Below are 20,822 nucleotides of genomic sequence, written 5' to 3'. Positions count from 1 at the left end.
GTCGTTGCAAATGGCAAGATTTCATTCTTTTTTATGACTGAATAATTCCTCTGTGTAGTGGGTACACCACATTTTTTTTTAAGATTTATTTATTTATTTGAGAGAGAGAGAGCATGAGCAGGAGGGGCAGAGGGATAGGGAGAGGGAATCCCAAGCAGACTCCGCTCAGAGCCCAACTACAGAGCTCGATCCCACAACCCAGAGACCATGTTCAGAGCTGAAACCAAGACTCAGTTGCTCAACTGTGCCATCCAGGTACCTCTGTATACACCACGTCTTTCTTTATCCATTCATCTATCAGTGGACACTTGAGCTGCTTCCTTAATTTGGCTATTATTAATAATGTTGCATGTATCCCTTTGGATTTGTGTTTTTGTTTTTTGGGGGTAAATACCAATAGTGTGATTACAGGATGGTAGGGCACTTCTATTTTTATCTTTTTGAAGAACCTCCATACTGTTTTCCACAGTGGCTGCACCGGTTTGCATTCCCTCCAACAGTGCATGAGGGTTCCTTTTTCCCACAACCTCGCCAGCTCTTATTGTTGTGTTGTTGGTTTTAGCCATTCTGACAGGTGTGAGGTGATATTTCATTGTAGTTTTGATTTGTATTTCCCTGATGATCAGTGATGTTGAGCATCTTTTCATGTGTCTGTTGGCCATCTGGATGTCTTCTTTGGAGAAATTCATGTTCTTTGGAGAAATTCTGTTCATGTCTTCTGCCCTTTTTTTTTTTAAGTTTTTATTTTAATTCCAGTTAACATATAGTGTTATATTAGTTTGACGTATACAATATAGTGATTCAACAATTCTATACATCACCCTGTGCTCATCACAAGTCCATTCCTTAATCCCTATCACCTCTTTAACCCATCCACCCTATCTCCCTCCCCTCTGTAACCATAGGTTTGTTTTCTGTAATTAAGAGTCTGTTTCTTGATTTTTCTCTCTGTCATTTTTTCCCTTTACTTCCTTGTTTTGTTTCTTAAATTCCACATATGAGTGAAATCATATTTGTCTTTCTCTGACTGAGTTATTTCTCTTAGCATTAAAAAATATGGAAGGCTTCACAAATTTACATGTCATCCTTGCTTAGGGGCCATTCTAATCTTCTCTGTATCATTCCAATTTTACTATATGTGCAGCCAAAGCAAATACTTCTGCCCATTCTTAAAGGGGATTATTCAGTTTTCGGATGTTGAGTTATATTAATTTCTTTATATATTTTGGATACTAACCCTTTATCAGATATGTTATTTGCAAATATCTTCTCCAATTCAGTAGGTTGCCTTTAAGTTTTGTTGATTGTTTCCTTTGCTTTGCAGAAACTTTTATTTTGATGTACTCCCAGTAGTTTATTTTTGCTTGTATTTTCCTTGCCTCGTGAGATGTATCTAAAAAAATGTTGCTACAATCGATATCAGAGAGATTACTGCCTGTGCTCTCTTCAAGGATTTTTATGGATTCAGGTCTCACATTTAGATCATTAATCCATTTTGATTTTATTTTTGTGTATGGTCAGAGAAAGTGGTCTAGTTTCATTCTTTGGCATGTGGCTGTCCAGTTTTCTGGATGCCATTGGTTGAAGAGATTGTCTTTTTTGTTGTATATTCATTCCTCCTCTGTTGAAGATGAATTGACCATATAATTGTAAGTTTATGTCTGGTTTTTCTCTTCTATTCCATTGATCTATGTGTCAGTTTTTATGCCAGTACCATACTGTTTTAATTACGACCACTTTGTTATATAAGTTGAACTCTGGAATTGTGATACCTCAAGTTTAGTTTTTCTTTTTGAAGATTGCTTTGGATATTTGAGGTCTTTTATGGTTTCATACACATTTTAGGATTGTTTGTTCTAGTTCCATGAAAAATGCTGTTAGTGTTTTGATAGGGATCGCATTAAATCTGTAGATTGCTTTGGGTAATACAGACATTTTAACAATGTTTGTTCTCCCAGTCCATGATCATGGAATGTCTTTCCATTTCTTTGCATCGTCTTGAATTTCTTTCATTAGTGTTTTATAGTTTTCAGAATACAGGTCTTTCATTAGGTTCCTTTTTGACTATAACCTTCAGCCTTTCTTCCTGGAACCCAGAGGTAACACATGGTATCAGTGTGAATTATACCAGGCCTTTTTATAGGTATTTGTGTACACAAATACTTATCCTTAGAAAATATATGGTGGTGTTCATATTTTATTTTTTAAATGTTATCACATGTACAGGAACGCCTCATTTTATTGCACTTTGCAGATACTACTTTTTTTTTTTAAACAAATTGAAGGTTTGTGGAAACACTGTCAAGCAGGTCTGTTGGTGCCATTTTTCCAACAGCATTTGCTCACTTCATATTTCTGTCACATTTTGGTAATTATTGCAGTACTTCAAACTTTTTCATTATTATTGTATTTGTTATGGTGATCTGTGATCAGTATCTTTGATGTTACTATTGTAATTGTTTTCGGATGCCACAAACCACTCCCCTATAAGATGGAGAACTTAATCGATAAGTGTTACGCGTGTTCTGACTGCTCCACCAACTGGCCGGTCGCCCGTTTCTCTCTGTCTCCGTGGGTCCGCGTTCCCTGAGACACAGCAATATTGAAATTAGGCCAATTAATAACCCTACAGCAGCCTCTTAAGTGTTCAAGTGAAAAGAGGGCCCATGTCTCTCACTTTAAATCAAAAGCTAGAGGTGATTGAGCTTAGTGAGGAAGATATATCAAAAGCCAAGAGAGACCAAAGGCTGGGCTTCTTGGTCCAAACAGCCAAGTTGTGAATGCAAAGGAAAAGTTCTCAAAGAAATGAAAAGTGCTACTCCAGTGAACACATGAATGATAAGAAGCGAAACAGCCTTTTTGCTGATATGGAGAAAGCTTTGTGGTCTGTATAGAAGATCAGACCTGCCCATTCCCCTAAGCCAAAGCTTAATCCAGAGCAAGGCCCTGACTCTTCTGTTCTGTGAAGGCTGGAGGAGGTGAGGAAGCTACAGAAGAGAAGTTTGAAGCTAGCAGAGGTTGGGTTATGATGTTTGAGGAAAGAAGCCATCCATCTCTATAACATAAAAAGCACAACGTGAAACAGCAAGCATGTAGAAGCAGCAGCGAATTCTCCAGAAGACCTAGCTAGTTAATGAAGGTGGCTGTACTAAACAACAGACAGGCAGTGAAAGCTCGTGTTTTGTTTCAATGTGCATTTTCCTGATAACTAGTGAGATCAACCATCGTTTCGTATGCTTATTGGCCTTCTGTATTTCCTTTTGTGTGAAGTGTGTGGCCATGTTCATTTTTATTTTGGGCTATCATTTTATTATTGAGTTGTAGGATTTCTTCACTCTAGTGTCTACTCTGCTTTATATTCAGGGGCAGCATCTCTTCAGAATTGTCTTTGACTGTTGCACGTCTCTGTGTGACATACATTCTAACATTATAGAATCAGCTTGTCAAGTTCAAGGAGTAGTCCTCTTGAATTTGGTATGCTTTAATTACTACAGGTTAGTTTGGGGAGAGGCATCATGTATTTTACTAACACCATTTGTTTAATCTTTCTCAGCCTGATATGCTTGTTCTGAATTAGATCATTTGTTTAATGCTGTAGCTCTGTGATAAAGATTAAAATAGTTCACCTTACTATCATATTTCATTTCTTTTGAAATAATTATCATCTCTTCTAGCATATTTCTTTTCTGAACACATTATCTGAACTGTTACAAAGGGCTACTGGTGGGATGTGCAATAGCGGGTGGGGAAAATTCTGTCATCTTTTTTGTGTCTTGTTTTTCTAGCAATCCCCAAAGTGAGACTGGAGACAATCTACATTTGTGGAGTAGATGAGATGAGTACCCAGGATATCTTTTCCTATTTTAAAGAATATCCTCCTGCTCACATTGAATGGTTAGATGATACCTCCTGTAAGTACACGCAAGTTTTTTGTTGAATATGCTTTTGTTTATGATTTTTAAAGTTTTTGCCGTGTCAGATGGTGACTATTTGTGGTTGAAACTACTCGTCTGTACCCTAACCTCTGCCTTGAGCTAGGGGAGAAAGGTTGTCCATTGATGAGAACCAGAATGCCTTAGCCAATCTGCCAGATCATATTCCATGAGTATTCCAAGTCATCTCAGATGTGATGACCAGGAATCTAGGAGGTTGGTTGCTGGCATCTGAGTCTTGTGTACATGATTGAGGCCTCTTTAACTCCCACGGTTTCCCAACAAAGGGGTGGATCCAACTGTGTAGACTTGGGGCTGTGTGTTCAGGGCTTCAGACTTTGTCATCGCACCTTCGCATATAGCTCTTCCTAGGGCTGGCTCTGCCTTAGTATCTGATCTAGACTAAACTGGAACCTTCTGACACTGTATGAGACCTCTCACCTCTGCTTGCTTTGAAACTTCACCCGCTTGCCCTAACCTGCGAGCTCTCCACCTCGTGAACTAGCTGTAATTCTTACTTGCCTCCCCACTCCAAGTCTGGCAGGACCTGTGGTAACCACTCCGCTGGCTTCTTGTCTTAACTGCTTACTGCCAGCTTGCTGACCTGCTAGGTTGTACCTTGAGTAGCTGCCTGATTTTGCCAGCTGCTTTCTTTAGAAGACGTTGATTCAGTGTTTTCATTGAAAGAAGAAACATGACCGAGTTGAAGAGTTTTCTCCATTTTTCCTTTTGCTTAACTTACACTATCTAAATCAAAGGTTGGCAAACCTTTTTTTATAGAGGCCTAGACAATAAATATTTTAGGCTTCATAGGCCATACAGTCCTTGTTTTGTTAATGTCTATTCAGCTCTGCTATTGTAGCATGAGAGCAGCCATAGACAGTATGTTACTCAATGAGCCTGGCTGCTTTCCACGGAATTTTTTTTTATATATATAAAAAAAATGGTGGATGTGTAGTTCATTGTTATTTAATGAATTATACCCACATAAAGCTAGTACAAATATAAATAAATGAATGAATAGGTGGTGGGCTGGATTTGGCCTGTTGGTTGTAATTTGCTGATCCCTGATCTAAGTCACTAAAACTGTGGCTAAGGAATAATAGAGTTGGAGGGACCCTTTAGATTTACCCAGTTTTATTAACCCATGTTGTACATCAGAACTGAGAGAAGGAAAGTTGTTTGCCCAAGGCTAGGTCACATGTTCGTAACAAAAGTGTGAATCCGTAGATCTTCATTTCCCAAGCTGAGAATGTAAAGGTGACTTTAGTTCGAGAAATGCTCTTTTAAACAAAATTAAATAGATTTCTTTTCTATAAGACTTTTCAACACCTTTTTCTTGCTAAATTCTCTGCTTAAAGAAGCAAATTAAATTAGTTGCTACAAAGCCAAGTGGCTGTCATGCCTCCATTGTATATATTCCATGGATACCATCATCACCTACACTTTACAGTGGGAAACAAACAATCATGTAGCATATCTGAATGACGAGGTACCACAGACAGCTTCCCTATAAAGGCCAGTAATATAAAGGGTAATCCAAATTTATTTGACAGGTGTCTTCTTATCATGGTCATCATCACAAGAATTGCTAACACTAAGTTTTAATATACAGAACCCTTTTTCATGGAATACTTGACAGGTATTTTGTGGAACCCAGCTTGGGAATGCAGCTCTAGGCTAATTTCATCAAAGAGGTTTTACTAGCACTTTCTGTACTACTTCCATTAATTGGTTTGTACATTTACTGATACTGATCTATAGCTAGATGAGGCCATGGCCATGAATATGTTGCAGTCTCTGTTTTTTAAAAACTTACCATTTGGATGTGATGTAATGTTTTCTTTTACATTTGGCTTTAGGTAATGTGGTTTGGCTGGATGAAATGACAGCCACACGAGCCCTTATCAATATGAGCTCTCTGCCAGCCCTGGATAAGATAAGAAGCAGGGATGCCAATGAGGACAGGTCATCTGAGAAAAGTAAAAAAGGTAACAACACAAAGGAGGGACTTTTGGCCTGCAAGTCCTGTTCTTTACACTGTTGGTTTACGTTTCTCTGCAGAGCATTATATAGCATCTCATTGTCAGTTATTTCTAAAATAAGCTGTGATGCTTTGGATCATGAGTTAATAGGAAAAAATAATGGACTTTTAAATTACATGAGATGGAGTTATGTTAAGGTTCATCTTGTCCCTTATATTGCATTTTAGACAAGCAGGAAGACAGTTCAGATGATGATGAGGCTGAAGAAGGAGAAGTTGAAGATGAGAACTCAAGTGATATAGAGGTTGGTAACAGGGCAAAGATATATATAAAGTTTTAGTGTAAAAAGTGCTTACTGTCTTTTATTTAAGGCTTAAGGACTTAGTAAGTTGTGTTCTTCCACTGGCTTTCACCGGTAAACCTTTTGAGGGTACACCAGGCTCCTGGCCCTTAAGTTCATATGGCTGTAATGAGTGGTTTTTCGTGAAATCTTAGAATAGTACTTATACTTCTGTATAAAAGAAAATGGTTTTATTGAGAAATACTTTGAAGTGTTATCTAATCAGTAAAATTAAGAAAAAACAAGTGACGGAATATTTCCTAATGGGGATGTGCTATTGTTGGAAATATTAAAGTGTATCCATTTTAAAAATATTTATTGAGTACCTACTATATACCAAATTCTAGGTCCTATGGATATAGCATCAAACCAAAGTCCTTCCCCTCTTGGAACATACACTCTAGTGAAGAAGACAGACAATACATAGATACACAGATATATAATGTCAGAAAGTGAGGAGTGCTATGGAGAAAAGTAAAGAGGGGTAAGCAGATAGAGAATGTTGGAGACTATTCTTTTAGACAAGGTGTTCAGGGAAGACCTCTGACTTGGAAATGTTTCAGAAGAACATGTGCTGTCATGCGTCAAGAATTGTTACGTGGACGACACTGGAGGAGATAATGCTAAGTGAAATAAGTCAAGCAGAGAAAGACAATTATCATATGATTTCTCTCATCTATGGAACATAAGAACTAGGAAGATTGGTAGGAGAAGAAAGGGATAAAGAAAGGGGGGGTAATCAGAAGGGAGAATGAAGCATGAGAGACTATGGACTCTGAGAAAGAAACTGAGGGCCTCAGAGGGGAGGGGGGTGGGGGAATGGGATAGACTGGTGATGGGTAGTAAGGAGGGCACGTATCGCATGGTGCACTGGGTGTTAATACGCAACTAATGAATCATCGACCTTTACATCAGAAACCAGGGGTATACTGTATGGTGGCTAACATAATATAATAAAAAAACATTAAAATAAAAAAAAAAGAAAAAACAATTGCTTTGATATCCATTTAAGCACCTAGTCTAGGACTATTTCCAGTGATAAGAAATACACAAAGCTTTTTTAACCACCAAAAAAAAAAAAAAAATGCTTTCGCAGTGGTGACTTTGCTAGTGAATAAATATGAAAGAAGCTTTAATGTTTATATTGAAAATGCTCTTTTTGTCTTAAGTTGGACACATTGTCTCAAGTAGAAGAAGAGTCTCTGCTAAGAAATGATCTTCGTCCAGCTAACAAACTTGCTAAAGGAAATAGGTTATTCATGCGATTTGCTACAAAAGGTAAATGTGATACTTGGCATTAATTTTTAGTTTTAATGTAAATCAGTTATTTTTGAGTGACATCCTTCTCTTTTGAATAGAAAGGTAGGTCAAGTAATCTCAAAGTCCCTACAAAGTATAATGTTCCATGCTTGTGAAATGATGGCTTGCTGTCTGAGTTGAATTTCAGACTTTGAAGGTGAATATTAGCTATTTGTATGCTTTTGTGATTTCTGGCTGAAGGAGGTTATTTTCCGTTAAAGCTAGTTTGCTGTCTGTGCTTTTCAGCCAATTTATCATCTGAACTATGAAAGCATTTTTACATTATGCTTTTTTATTCATCACAGCAGTATCATCCTGGACGTTGCTGGTAGTGCCCTTCAGCTCTAATTCTCTAAGGAGTTAAAAGCCTCTTAAATTTGTAAGGCTCTCTGTGCACAATGATTTTGGTGTGCATTAAAATATATATAAATTTTGAATATGGAACACTCCTCTGGTTCATTTCTATTGACTGAGACATGTTTAAAGGGTCAAGGCTCATTATTTTATAGATCGCACCTCAGTTTCAGGTGGTCTGATAATCTCCTCCTGATGAGATCGGGTTGTGCATGTTAGGCAAGGGTACTGCAGAAGTGCTGCTGTGTCATTTGCAGTGCATAATGTCAGGAGACATGTGATATTTGCTTGTCCCATGTCTGGAGATGTTAACTTTTCTCACTTGGTTAAGGTAATGATTGCCAGATTTCCCCTGTTTTTCCATTTGTGATATAAACATGTGTGGGAGGTACTTGGAGGTTATGTAAACAGGCTTTTGCTCATCATACTTCCAGTCAGCATCCACTGGTGACTTTTTAACTACATTTCTTTATTGGCATTCTGCTGTAAGGAAGAACTTTCTCTTTCTACCCGTTTATTTATTTACTTATTTACTTATAGACTGTATCAGTTTAGATTCATGAGTCTTATTTTACTCAGTGGGTTATCATTCATTCATATCATTGTTTTGATTTACAAATCTTGGCTTTGGCCAGTGGAGCCCCTTCAAGTTGTATTGTTTTGACATGCCTTCATGATTCTTTGAGCACTTTCTTACTTTATGGCACAGTAAAACATCTTGTTTTTCCAGACTCAACTTGTACTTTCCCTGTCCCAGATCGGAATCAGCCATTTCTCCAAGGAGCTGGGGGGCATGTTTTTTCAAGGGTACACATACTGGCTTGTGCCACTGTTCACTTCTAGCACTGGATACATGTGCATTGGTATTCATCTTTTGTAGTCAGTTGGGTGCCTCAACGAAAATGTGTATGATCAGTGACCACCTTTTCTTTCTATTAACTGGCATTTTAACTTGACAAAAGCGATCTTTTCTATGTTCATTTGAGTGGCTCATTTGAGTGCATTCTATATAAATGGTGCTATGCTGCTTTCCTTAAGCCAATTTGAGGAGTGTCATGATAGATTGGAAAAAATGTTTTACCAGATATATGGAATTATGTATAATCTGTTTCTTTAATACTGATTCTTTGTTATTGGAGTGTTGTCATTCAGAAACAAATGTCATCTTTTGGGGGTGGGGAGGCAGGGGAAATGCTACCTCTTCTAGAAAGCCTTTTTTATTCCTGAACAGCTATAATGACTGAAGCTCTCTTAAGCTTCTTAGAACCTTGTATGTTGTATTATTGTTGTTGTTAATAGTATTTTCTCTATGAGGTCAGTCAGCTCCTTAACAGCAGCTTAAGCTCATTAGTCTCTGTATTTTGCTTCACCCCCCTCTATACTACACTGCTTTTGTAGGCGCTGAGAGTGAGTATTTGTAGCGTATCTTTCCCTTTTGTTGGCAGATTGTGCTGATCTGATCCCAGCCACGGAAAACATTTTTTTAAACCATTCAACATTGTCTTCATAACAATGGGAAATCCTAGGTAACTGTCGTAATTAATTTTTAGATGACAAAAAGGAACTTGGAGCAGCCAGGAGAAGTCAGTATTACATGAAATATGGGAATCCAAATTATGGAGGCATGAAAGGAATTCTTAGTAATTCTTGGTGAGTCCAAAACTTTAATATACAATAGTTTAAATAGTACTTAAGCTTTTCTTAATCCCTCAGTTGGTATTCTGCAGTGGAATGTCAACACTATGTGTGGACTCAAAGGAAGACAAGAAGAAAAAGTTCAAGATTCTTAACTCTGGGGTAAATGGTATGAAAGGCTGAGTTTGAGTTTCATGTAAAATGTCTGTTTCAGCACCTAACATTTGTCAGTGTATAGTTGAACTTAATTAGTGGATTTCAAGGTCCTTCCTGTTGGTTTTTGACTATGTGCTTATTTTGGAATGTTGCAGGAAGCGAAGATATCATTCCCGTCGCATCCAGCGGGATGTGATCAAGAAGAGAGCCCTGATTGGGGATGACGTTGGCTTGACGTCCTATAAACACCGACATTCCGGTAGTTGCCTGCTCAGCTCTTGGGTAGACACATGTTTGGCTCCCGAAATCATATTCTTATTCTTAATACAGTCTTTTAAGGTTCCAAACTTTATCATCCTCTCTTCCTTGCCCTCACCCTCTGCCAACATATAGGAAAGTAAGTCAAGTCACGATTAATTTTAAATTGCCCATACAAAAGAGGTCAAATGATTTAATAAAAGCTGTTCTAACAAAAAAGGCCAAATGTGACCATGAAAAACTGAAAAGAATTTTTTTGTTGGAATCTAATTTTTCTATTAATATCAAAAGCTGCATGAAAATCTTTTAAGTTATTTTATCAGATGACTTGATTTTATTATTTCTTTGATGATGAAAATAGGCTGCTATGACGAGTGTTTTATGCTTATTGGCTTGTGCACACAAATGCCTCAGTTAAATGAGATAGCATGACTTGGGTTTCATTTCGTTTGTTCATTCTGTCCTTCCTTTCTTTCTTTGTTCTTCGTGCTTGTGAAAGAACCGTTTTCATTATGTTTTATAAAGATTTGTTTTTATTTTTAATCTAATCTGTAGAATCTTCTACATGCTTTGTAGAGCTGCTAAGTCAGCATACAACATGGAATAACATGTATACATGTTTATCTTTGTAACAGGGACAGGTGAAGTCTGTCATTTTTACTTAATGCATATATCCAAAATTGTGTATTTGAAATCTGCATCTTAAAAATGCACATAGTTTTCTGTTACACAGTTACAGGTTTCCAATTTCAGTTACTCTTAAGATATTTTTATCATATAATCTTCATATTAAAGAAATTAAAAAGCAAATTGCCCCTAATTCTAGCACTCTAACATAAACAACTGATTTCATTTTACGTTTTTGTTATTTGTCTCTTTTCATAATAAATATAATTGTTAACATATATTTTATACTCTTCTCCCACTTATAAGCATTTTTCCATGAACTTTAAAGTTACAATTGATTTTCATTATTCATAGTGGTAATGTTTTATAAAGTCAGTGTGATCATTGATACAGTGAATACTAAACCATTCAGAGACTCTGGTCACACCATTTTCATCAGCTGATCAATATATAGCCTTGGATGTGTGTTTCTGTTTAAAGACATCTTATTTAATACATACTGTTAATTCATTAACATTGGACTCATAGCCAACAGCACTATAACTCATGTTTGAACAAAGCTTGTTTAACACGCGTTTATTCTGTAAGGCACATTACAGCCTTCTTGGGCTTAGGAACACTAGACAGCTTTGGCAGTACACTTGGAGGCCATTTTTCAAAATTTTTAAATGAAATCACCAACAAAAGCCACAAAAATATGAATAGCATGGCACTTAATAAACTGCAAAAAGGGCGCTTGTTTACAGTATGAGAGCTGAAACAAGAAAGCAGAGTGTTGCCTCATTTGACCTCAGCTGGGAATATGTACATCTGATGACTCCATTTTTTTGCCACCCTGCCCATGTCCACAAATGACCATGAAAACACTACGAGTGTTGATATGGAGTTACAAATTAATTTGGTAGATTTGCAAATATGGAATTCATGAATAATGACAATCAGCTGTACTTTAGATAACTTTATAATATTCCATCAGGTTGCTAGGTCATACTTTACCTAGCCATTCTTTTGTAGGTATCAGAATGGCAACAAGATTGGCACTTATATAGATAATGCTCCAGTAAGGTCTTGGGCACGGGAACCCCACCTTTTAAAAAAGTCACCAATGTAGAGTAGAAAATCAGATTTGTTAATTTTAGTGCTTTTCCTAATGTTTTTCGGTTAAATTTCTTAGGACTAGTAAATGTTCCAGAGGAACCCATTGAGGAGGAAGAAGAGGAAGAGGAAGAGGAGGACCAGGACATGGATGCAGATGACAGGGTGGTGGTGGAGTACCCTGAGGAGCTGCCAGCTCTCCAACCAGCCCGGGAGCGGAGCACATCTAGGCAGTCCAGTGCCAGCAGTTCAGACTCCGACGAAATGGACTATGATCTAGAACTGAGAATGATTTCCACTCCTTCACCAAAGAAAAGCATGAAAATGACCATGTATGCTGATGAAGTGGAATCTCAGTTGAAAAATATTAGGTAAAAATATTTTTTCTCGGGGCGCCTGGGTGGCACAGCGGTTAAGCGTCTGCCTTCGGCTCAGGGCGTGATCCCGGCGTTATGGGATCAAGCCCCACGTCAGGCTCCTCCGCTATGAGCCTGCTTCTTCCTCTCCCACTCCCCCTGCTTGTGTTCCCTCTCTCGCTGGCTGTGTCTATCTCTGTCCAGTAAATAAATAAAATCTTTAAAAAAAAAAAATATTTTTTCTTTTTATCAATGCTAGCTTTTAATTTTATTTTAAATACTAATTCATAACTTCCTCATAACTCCTGTTAGTTTTATAATAACTTTTATCTGTTCTAATTTCAGTCCATTGAAGAATTTGAGTAAAAGCATCGTGTTTCCTGTAAATATACAAGAAGTAATCCTTGTTATAAAAAGAATAGTATAGAAAGTGAAAATCACCCATACTGTCATCTTTCCTAAAATAATGACTTAGCAATTGAATGAATAACTTTCCTGCTAACTTTATGCATATACCTAACACATGGAGAAATTATATAGTTCTACAAAAATGAAGTTATATTGTTTTGCAGTGTGCTTTTTGCCTTTTTTTTTTTTTTAAGATTTTATTTATTTATTTGACAGAGAGAGACAGCCAGCGAGAGAGGGAACACAAGCAGGGGGAGTGGGAGAGGAAGAAGCAGGCTCCCAGCGGAGCAGGGAGCCCAATGCGGGGCTCGATCCTAGGACTCTGGGATCACGCTCTGAACCGAAAGCAGACACTTAACGATTTAGCCACCCAGGCGCCCCTGCAGTGTGCTTTTTCTGTTTAATGTATTGTAGACTTCTATTTTTTCACCCAGATGTAGTCTGTTGTTTGAAAGTATCATGATTTATTTAACCAATCCCTTATTTTTTTTTTTTTTAAAGATTTTATTTATTTATTTGACAGAGACAGCCAGCGAGAGGGAACACAAGCTGGGGGAGTGGGAGAGGAAGAAGCAGGCTCCTAGCGGAGGAGCCTGACGTAGGGCTCGATCCCGGAACACTGGGATCACGCCCTGAGCCAAAGGCAGACGCTTAACAACTGTGCCACCCAGGCGCCCCTAACCAATCCCTTATTGATAGACATTTAGGTTTCTATTTTCTTACTGTTGCACTAACTGGATAAATTTCTAAATTCCAGTTATTGCACAACGCTACATGTATGTTTAAAAATGTGGTGTTTTTCATAGTCCATAACTGAGAGCCTCAGGGGAGGGGGGTGGGGGAATGGGATACACCGGTGATGGGTAGTAAGGAGGGCACGTATTGCATGGTGCACTGGGTGTTATACGCAACCAATGAATCATCGAACTTTATATCGGAAACTGGGGATGTACTGTATGGTGACTAAGATAATATAATAAAAAATCATTTAAAAAAAAATGTGTTGCTAGGAGCGCCTAGGTGGCACAGTTGGTTGAGCATCCGACTCTTGGTTTTGGCTCAGGTCATGATCTCAGGGTTGTGAAATCAAGCCCTGCTTTGGGCTCAGCATGGAGTCTGCTTGACTCTCTCCTCTCCCTCTGCCCTTCCCTGCCCATCCTTGTTTAACTGTGTGTGCACGCTCTCTCTCTCTTACTCTCCAAAATAAATAAATCTAAAAAAAAAAAAAATTGGTGTTGCTAAATTTCCTTCCAGAAAGGTTTTACTCACTTTATAACCTATTACCTACATATTCACCAATCCTATCACTCTTTCTAATTTTTGCTAATTTTGTGGACCAAAAAAAAAAAAGTGTGTATTTCTTTGATGACTAGTGGGAATGAGGAGGTTCTTGAGGGTAGATAGCATGTGCACAACTCAAATGTTGGGGTCTAGGGGTTCTCTCTCTCAGTGTTCTTGGTAGTGTATTTGGAGAAAGGAAAAACAATTCAGTCTGGTTCGTTTGTATGGCTTTGTTCATAACCTTATTTTTAGTTTTCAGAGAACTTCCCAACATTGAATGCTGTCAGAATAATGCTGGTGCCTAGCATGGTAGCAGATGTTTTTGACAGAGAGGCCTGCCCTTTAAAGAGATTGTAGACTCCATTGTGTCTTGACTACAGCGAAATCACAGCCTGGGTAAACAGAGATCCCTGAGCCCTTTGCAGGCCTTACTTTACTGTTTGTCCCAGAAGGGAGGTGACTGGGATTCGCAATTACACATTCTTTGATGGTTTACAGATATCATTTGTGGAAACCACCCTGGAAAACTCAGGAACCTACTTGCCCTTTATAGCACGCTGATCATGATTTTTGTAAGCAAATAATTATTGGTATATGGTATTTGTGAGTGAATGTTGGTTATGTTAGATTGGTCTTCTTAAATTGTTTTCTCCAAAGTATATGAGATTATTGCATAGTCATTATCCCCCAGTTGAAGTTGGTTAATTGTGCTTTTTTTTTTTTTTTTTTTTTTTTTAAGGAACTCCATGAGGGCAGATACTGTATCCACAAGCAATATCAAAAACCGAATTGGTAACAAATTACCAACTGAGAAATTTGTAGATGTCCGACATCTGTTAGATGAAAAACGTCAGCACACACGTCCACGGCAACCAGGCAGCAATACTAAATCAGGTATTGTTTAGTCGTGTGTTTCTGAGCTCCAGAAAGCAAATCAGGGCAGAGATAGGTCCTTGGATAAAACATTGCCAGTAATGAACTGATTGAGTTGTCCTAGTTCATCACTTCTAAACTTTGGGGTTAGGCATTAGAACTTTAGGACATGAAAACTAATCATACTTTTGCAATACTAGGTTTCAATATTTTTGTCCCAGTTATTTTACTCTGTGTCATTGATCTACTTTATACATAAGGAGGATAGAAATTAATTTGGGTCGTTGTATAAATGGCCAAGAATTTGAACTAGAGAGTATACATGTGCAAAGTGGGTACTTGGTTGTGCCTGCTGTGTGCCGGGCCCTGGGTTAGATGCTGGAAGTGTTAGAATCTTTGGAGGGGATGCAAAGTCATCACAGAACTTAGATGGAGAAACACGAGTGCACACATTCAGGTAATTCCACCCCAAAACAGAATAGAGTAAGTGCTCTAATAGGTCTGTAAGCAGTGGGCTGTGGGAGCACAGAGGGGAGGTAGGTCTACTGGGGGAATTGTGGAGGGCTTCTTAAAAAAGTGGCTTTCTTTTGCCAATGGATCTCCGTTAGCAAACCTAGTTTTTGAGGTGGGAAGTGGTAACCTGATCTTATATCTATTTTAGAAAGATAATTTGTGGCAGGGTGGGGTAGGGTAGAGAATTAAATAATTAACAAGGGCCTGAATTAGATCAGGGAAAGTGGAGATGGAATAGATGAGAACATCAAACCTTGTGAAGGAAAAAGACTCAGCACTAGGAAGTGAGGGAGCAAAGGGAAAGAAGCCAAATGGCTCAAGCCTGAGAAACCAGAAAGTTGGGGATGCTGCTCTCTGAGACAATAAGCAAGATGGATGAAAGCCCCAGTACAGTGACTTGCTAGTAAATGTGTTGTTGTTGCTGTTACTGTTAGAGGGAACTCAAGAGGACAGATTTCTGGAGGGACTGGTGGGAGGAAAAACAAATTTGATTTGGGATATCTTCCCTTGATCCTTTGGTTTTTGTCAGTCTCATTACATTTACTGTTAAATGTAGTAAGTTTATTAAGAATTCCTTATATGTTCAAAGATTGTGGTTTCTGTCCTCAGGGAACTTACAGTATTGTTCGTTAGCTGAAATGTTTGTAAATTCTTCGTATGCTTGGTTCTACTTAAAAAAAACACATGCACAAAAAACAAACCAGCTGATTTTGCTTCAGAAATTCCTTTCTGGAGCAGTCAGTTGAGAGTTTTTTTCCACTGAAAGCCCCCGTGTCTGAACTTTCCTAGGGGAATCCAGAGTGATTATATATAGAGAGAAGGATTTTAGAAGCTTGGTTTTATTAGGCTGTTTGTCCTCGTTTGGGGAGATTTGGCACCAGGTCCTCTAGGGATCTCAGGTTGACAGTATTGATAGCAAAGCCCACACGCTTGGTCACAGTAATACTTTTTTTTTCTTTTTCTAGATATACGCCAGCGGTTAGGAAAAAGACCATATTCTCCAGAAAAGGCTTTTAGCAGTAACCCAGTCTTTCGGAGAGAGCCTTTTTCTGATGTACATAGTAGGCTGGGTGTTCCCAGGCAAGACATTAAAGGCCTCTACTCTGATACACGGGAGAAGAAATCAGGTTGGTAACACTTAAAACTGAGGGGCTAGGAATTGGGTGAGAGCAGACTATAGTGTAGAAATACTTTGTTGGTCAAAGGCAGGAAATAGCATATGTCAAAAATAAATTATTTTTTCTCTTCCATTATAGTTGTTGTCATAATTGTAATAATAAGGGTGTGGAAAATTTAGAAAATAGAAAAAAACAAAACCAGCCTTGGTTCTTTCTGTTTAGCACAAATACTTTTTAGTCTTAAGTCTCTTGTTCACGTCTTTGTCCATATACATATCCTTCTTTGTTCATACAGGATTTTATTTATTGTGATCATTTTTTCACATTGTTAAATTCTTTGTAAATAAAATGTTTAATTGCCTTTATAGTGTAGTATGCTATGAAATTCTAAACATATTTCTCTATTGTTAGATATTAATAAAGTCTATTTTAAAAATTAATGGATAGTAGGCCAAATCCCTGAAAGTTTACAGTGTAGCAGGCCTATCAGTTTGCAGAATTTATTGCTGGGAATGATCTGGGAATGGCCCATTCCCGGCAAAATGAAGCTTTACAGAGAATGGTGAGTCTCCCCAGGAAGGGGCAACTGTAGCATAAGCAGCCTGCTAGGTGATTCTGATATGCACGGGAGGCACACCTCCCCTAGCTGTGAGACCCACATTGGGTCCAGATCCCTCAGTTTGCAGGCAGGGATGATAGCCAGGGAAATGAGATTACCTTCCTAATGCTGCACAGAGGTTACAAGAGCCACAGACCCTTCCCCAGTGTTTCTTGCACATCAGGTGATGGCAGTGCCCCTGCTTCCTCAGTATTACCCTGCTTCTCAACATTGATCACCAAAACTGAAATGCTTTCTCATCCAAACAGGTAGTTTATGGACGCGCTTAGGATCTGCACCCAAGACCAAAGAAAAGAACACGAAGAAGGTGGATCACAGGGCGCCAGGCACTGAGGAAGATGACTCTGAGCTGCAAAGGGCATGGGGGGCTCTGATAAAGGAGAAAGAACAGTCTCGCCAAAAGAAGAGCCGGTTAGATAACTTACCATCTCTCCAGATTGAAGTTAGTCGGGAAAGCAGCTCTGGTTCAGAGGCAGAGTCCTGATGCCCTTGGGGCTAATGGCAGCTGCCCTAAAATCTGACATTCTTTTGCAGGGTGGGGTGCACAGTAGGAACCTCCCTCCCCCTCTACCCCCTTCAGGAGTTGGCACCCCTCCTGCTCTGACACAGTCACCCTCAGCTCTTGCTGCTTCAGCAAGACATGTTAAGAATGTGACGTGTTTTGAAGGGCATCTATCTATCTTCTCCTGCAGAGTTAGAGTTCTGGGCCCTCAGTTCTTTCCCCACTACCCCACAAGCTTTACCCTGTGAGGAAAAGGCAGCCCTCCAGATTTTGTAGACGTTTTTCTTAATATTTTTAACATTGTGTCTTTTAAAGAAATGTTTTACACAGTTCATCCAAAGAGCAGAGAACTGAACTTCTCACTATTGCCTTGGCCCTGACAGCTGTTACCAGCACCCTTTTCCCAAGAAAAGTCAATTCCCAGGTGCTTATTGGACAGCCTTCGAGGGGGAAGATGAGGGAAGCTGCCAGCTCACCCTTCCAGGACCCTAGTGTGGGGGCCGAATCTCATGGACCTGACCTCAGAGGTGCACCAGTGCCGCCCAGGTAGATAAGAGATGCAGCATCGATCGTGCTTCCGTTCCTCCCTGGGGATTTCTGTTAGGGGCCTCTTAGCAGTCAGCTCGAAGTGAAGATCAAGTTCAGTGCTGTGGGATTTTTAGGAACAAAAAACTGTGACTTCTGGATTTGGGGTGGATTTTTGTGCTAGGGGTGGGGTCATGGGTTAATGTTGAACAATTTTTAAGTCTGTATTATGTTTAAAAATATTAATGATTTTAAAGTTTAAATTTTTAATTTTTATATGTGAAAATACTTCCTGTTGGCTACAAGGGAAGCTCAAGTGGTGTCTTATGTGTGCTGTTAAATATATATTATATACTTTGGAAGAAGGCAAAGAGAGGAGTCTCATTATTTTTAAATGATCCTAATTGTATAGTCTGTCTGTTGTATATAGTGTTCAGCTTGCTTTTTGGCCACTGTAGGAAAAAAAATCCATCCATCTGAGATGGGGTCCTGTTGTTTGTTGTCACTTCAGAAGTGATACATTAGTATTTATTCTTTCTATTTCCAAGTTCTGGCACGTGAAGATATCTTTAAAACTGTCCAATAAGATAATAGTTACAGAAATTTTAGTTTATTTCTCATTTACTTCTAAACTCTTTTCAGATTATTTTAAAGGCAGTAGATTATTTTGTCTTCCTATTTGATCTTTATTTTGAAGTATTTAATGTTTGTATTCCTCCACAGGCTTAAAAGTAGTGTTTCACTTCAGTTCACTAGAACTTAAGAATTAGAGGTAGTAAGCCTTTGTTCCTTTGTGTTGTCACAACTCCTCACCTGTCTGGAGTGTTTCAGTACCTGGTACAGCCCTGGACTCTAACGATCTTGTGCACTGATAGTTGATTACAGTGTGGTGGGATCGATCGAATACAGAACGCTGCTGCTAATGACGGAAGGAAAGGGCTGCGGGACTGAAGAGCTGCAACAGCCGTACTGTACCATGTTTTGTTAGTTAACTTGCTTTTCACTTCCTTTAGAAAGATTAGAGGCTGTAACTCCGGTATGTTTCTGCTTCCTGATTGGATTCTTGGAGAGAGATGGTTCTCTGCCAGTTGAGACCTAACATTTCCGAGGTTTCTCGCTTTTTTTTTTTTTTTTTTTAAGATTTTATTTATTTATTTGACAGAGAGAGAGACAGCCAGTGAGAGAGGGAACACAGCAGGGGAAGTGGGAGAGGAAGAAGCAGGCTCCCAGCAGAGGAGCCTGATGTGGGGCTCGATCCCAGAACGCCGGGATCATGCCCTGAGCCGAAGGCAGACGCTTAACGACTGTGCCACCCAGGCGCCCCTCTCACTTTTTTTTGTCCTGTGGAGCATACAGCTGAGAGCCAGGTTCTTGAGAACGGGCAAGGTTTGGGGAGTCAGTAGAGTGAAAAGGACAAGGACCTGAGAGTCAGAGACCTGGATGCCAGCCCCTGGTTTCTGTTCCATGGGCCTGGCCTCTAGTTTTCCCATCTGGCAAAAGAATGGGCTGGTATCAGAGCTTCTTGGTCTTCTCGTGGGACAGAGATGTCCTTGTGGTCAGGGTCCTAACCGATATGGTCTCAGCAGAGTTCAAAAAAAGCTCTTCTTCTGTGTTTCCCAGTCATGACCCTTTCCACCAGTAGTTTGGGCCTATTTCTCCCATGGCCTTATAGCTCTTGCCGGTCTCCTGCTAGAGATCAGAGAAGGCTTTCTGGAAAGGTGGTGGTGTGTAGTCAAAACTGGGCGTTTGATCTAACCAAAAAAATGCCCACTTTAGCAGCCTTGCAATACTTACAAATACACAGACCCCAGAAAAGTATCTTTGAAGATTTTACTTCCCCAAGTTATTGGTGGTCACCTCCTCTCTCGCTCTCTGGCCCACACTCAGGCACTCTGTTCTTGCAACATCTTACACATGCTCTGAATGCCCAGGCCCTTTCTTTGGAGCTTGGGAGTGAGGCTGGACAGTCAGGATGGCCCCCTAGTGGCAGCTCAGTGTGTCTGGGCACTCGTTGGGCATGTGGGCAGCAGGACTACACACTTTTCTATATTCTTTTTAGTCTTTATGCATATGAGATTGCAAATACATTTTTGCTGCTTGATGGTAATTGCAGATACCTCATTTCTGTTTCCCACTCTCCCTCTTGGGAGAGAAACCAGCTACCCAGGAGAACTTGTGGATCCTGTACAAGCCCTCCTCTGGCCCCTTTGTCTGGTCGCATGAACCCCTTCCCTTAGTTCAATCACTGTTTTCTCCCACTTCATCCCTGTGACAGCCTCCTCCCTGATCTCTGCCCCATACCCCATCCCTCCATCTCTGTTCTGTGCAGTGCAGCTAGGATGAACTTTTGTTGTTGTTTGCAGCCTTACTGAGCTATTATTTACATAGCATACGGTTCACTCCTTTAAAGTATGCACTTCAAGGGCACCTGGCTGTCTCAGTTGGAGGAGTATGTGACTCTTGATCTCGAGGTTGTGAGTTCGAGGCCCACGTTGGGTGTAGGGATTACTTAAAAATAAAAAATCTTAGGAAAAAAAAATATATACACTTCAGTGGCTTTTAGTATATTCACAGAGTTGTGCAGCCATCACCGTAGTCAATTTTAGGACATTTTCATCACCAAAAACAAACCCTGTATCCATTAGCAATCATTCCCCAGTCCCTCTTCCCTCGTGGCAACCACTACTTTTAGTTTCTGTGGCTTTGCCTGTTCTGAAAGCTCACGTGAATGGAATCATACACTTTGTGGATTTGTGATTGGCTTCTTTCACTAAACATATTTTTGAGGATCGTCCGTGTTGTAGCCTGTATTAGTACTTCTTTTTATTAATGAATAATATTCCATTGTACGAATGCTGTACATTTTATTTATCCGTTCATCAGCTGACGAACATTTGGGTCGTTTCTATTTTTGGCTGATGTGAATCCTGCTGCTATGGAACATTT

The 20,822-nt window shown here is 39.4% G+C and overlaps 1 protein-coding gene and 1 non-coding gene across 3 annotated transcripts in view; one reads left to right on the top strand and one right to left on the bottom strand.

Annotated features, from left to right (window-relative positions):
* The window catches only part of NCBP3 (nuclear cap binding subunit 3), a 29,907-nt gene extending 11,818 nt beyond the window's left edge, over nt 1–18,089 (top strand). For both annotated transcript variants that reach the window (XM_045773288.2, XM_087854693.1), the window contains exons 4-14: nt 3,786–3,911; nt 5,795–5,923; nt 6,145–6,221; nt 7,427–7,535; nt 9,461–9,560; nt 9,857–9,960; nt 11,761–12,052; nt 14,466–14,620; nt 16,078–16,239; nt 17,098–17,260; nt 17,735–18,089. In XM_045773288.2, coding sequence (XP_045629244.1) covers nt 3,786–3,911; nt 5,795–5,923; nt 6,145–6,221; nt 7,427–7,535; nt 9,461–9,560; nt 9,857–9,960; nt 11,761–12,052; nt 14,466–14,620; nt 16,078–16,239; nt 17,098–17,260; nt 17,735–17,843 — 1,526 coding nt within the window. In that variant the 3' untranslated portion in view covers nt 17,844–18,089. The remainder of the gene's footprint in view (nt 1–3,785; nt 3,912–5,794; nt 5,924–6,144; nt 6,222–7,426; nt 7,536–9,460; nt 9,561–9,856; nt 9,961–11,760; nt 12,053–14,465; nt 14,621–16,077; nt 16,240–17,097; nt 17,261–17,734) is intronic.
* On the bottom strand, nt 1,051–1,157 carry LOC123777208 (U6 spliceosomal RNA). Its single transcript, XR_006775601.2, has one exon. It is a non-coding gene; the product is annotated as a U6 spliceosomal RNA (small nuclear RNA).
* Nucleotides 18,090–20,822: the final 2,733 nt, after the last annotated feature.

The sequence above is a fragment of the Ursus americanus genome, chromosome 23, assembly GCF_024610735.1.
Source record: "Ursus americanus isolate L20-20 chromosome 23, mUrsAme1.1.p, whole genome shotgun sequence".
NCBI lineage: Eukaryota > Metazoa > Chordata > Mammalia > Carnivora > Ursidae > Ursus > Ursus americanus.
The sequence above is the reverse complement of the archived record's forward strand: the minus strand, read 5'-3'. Positions and strand labels throughout refer to the sequence as shown.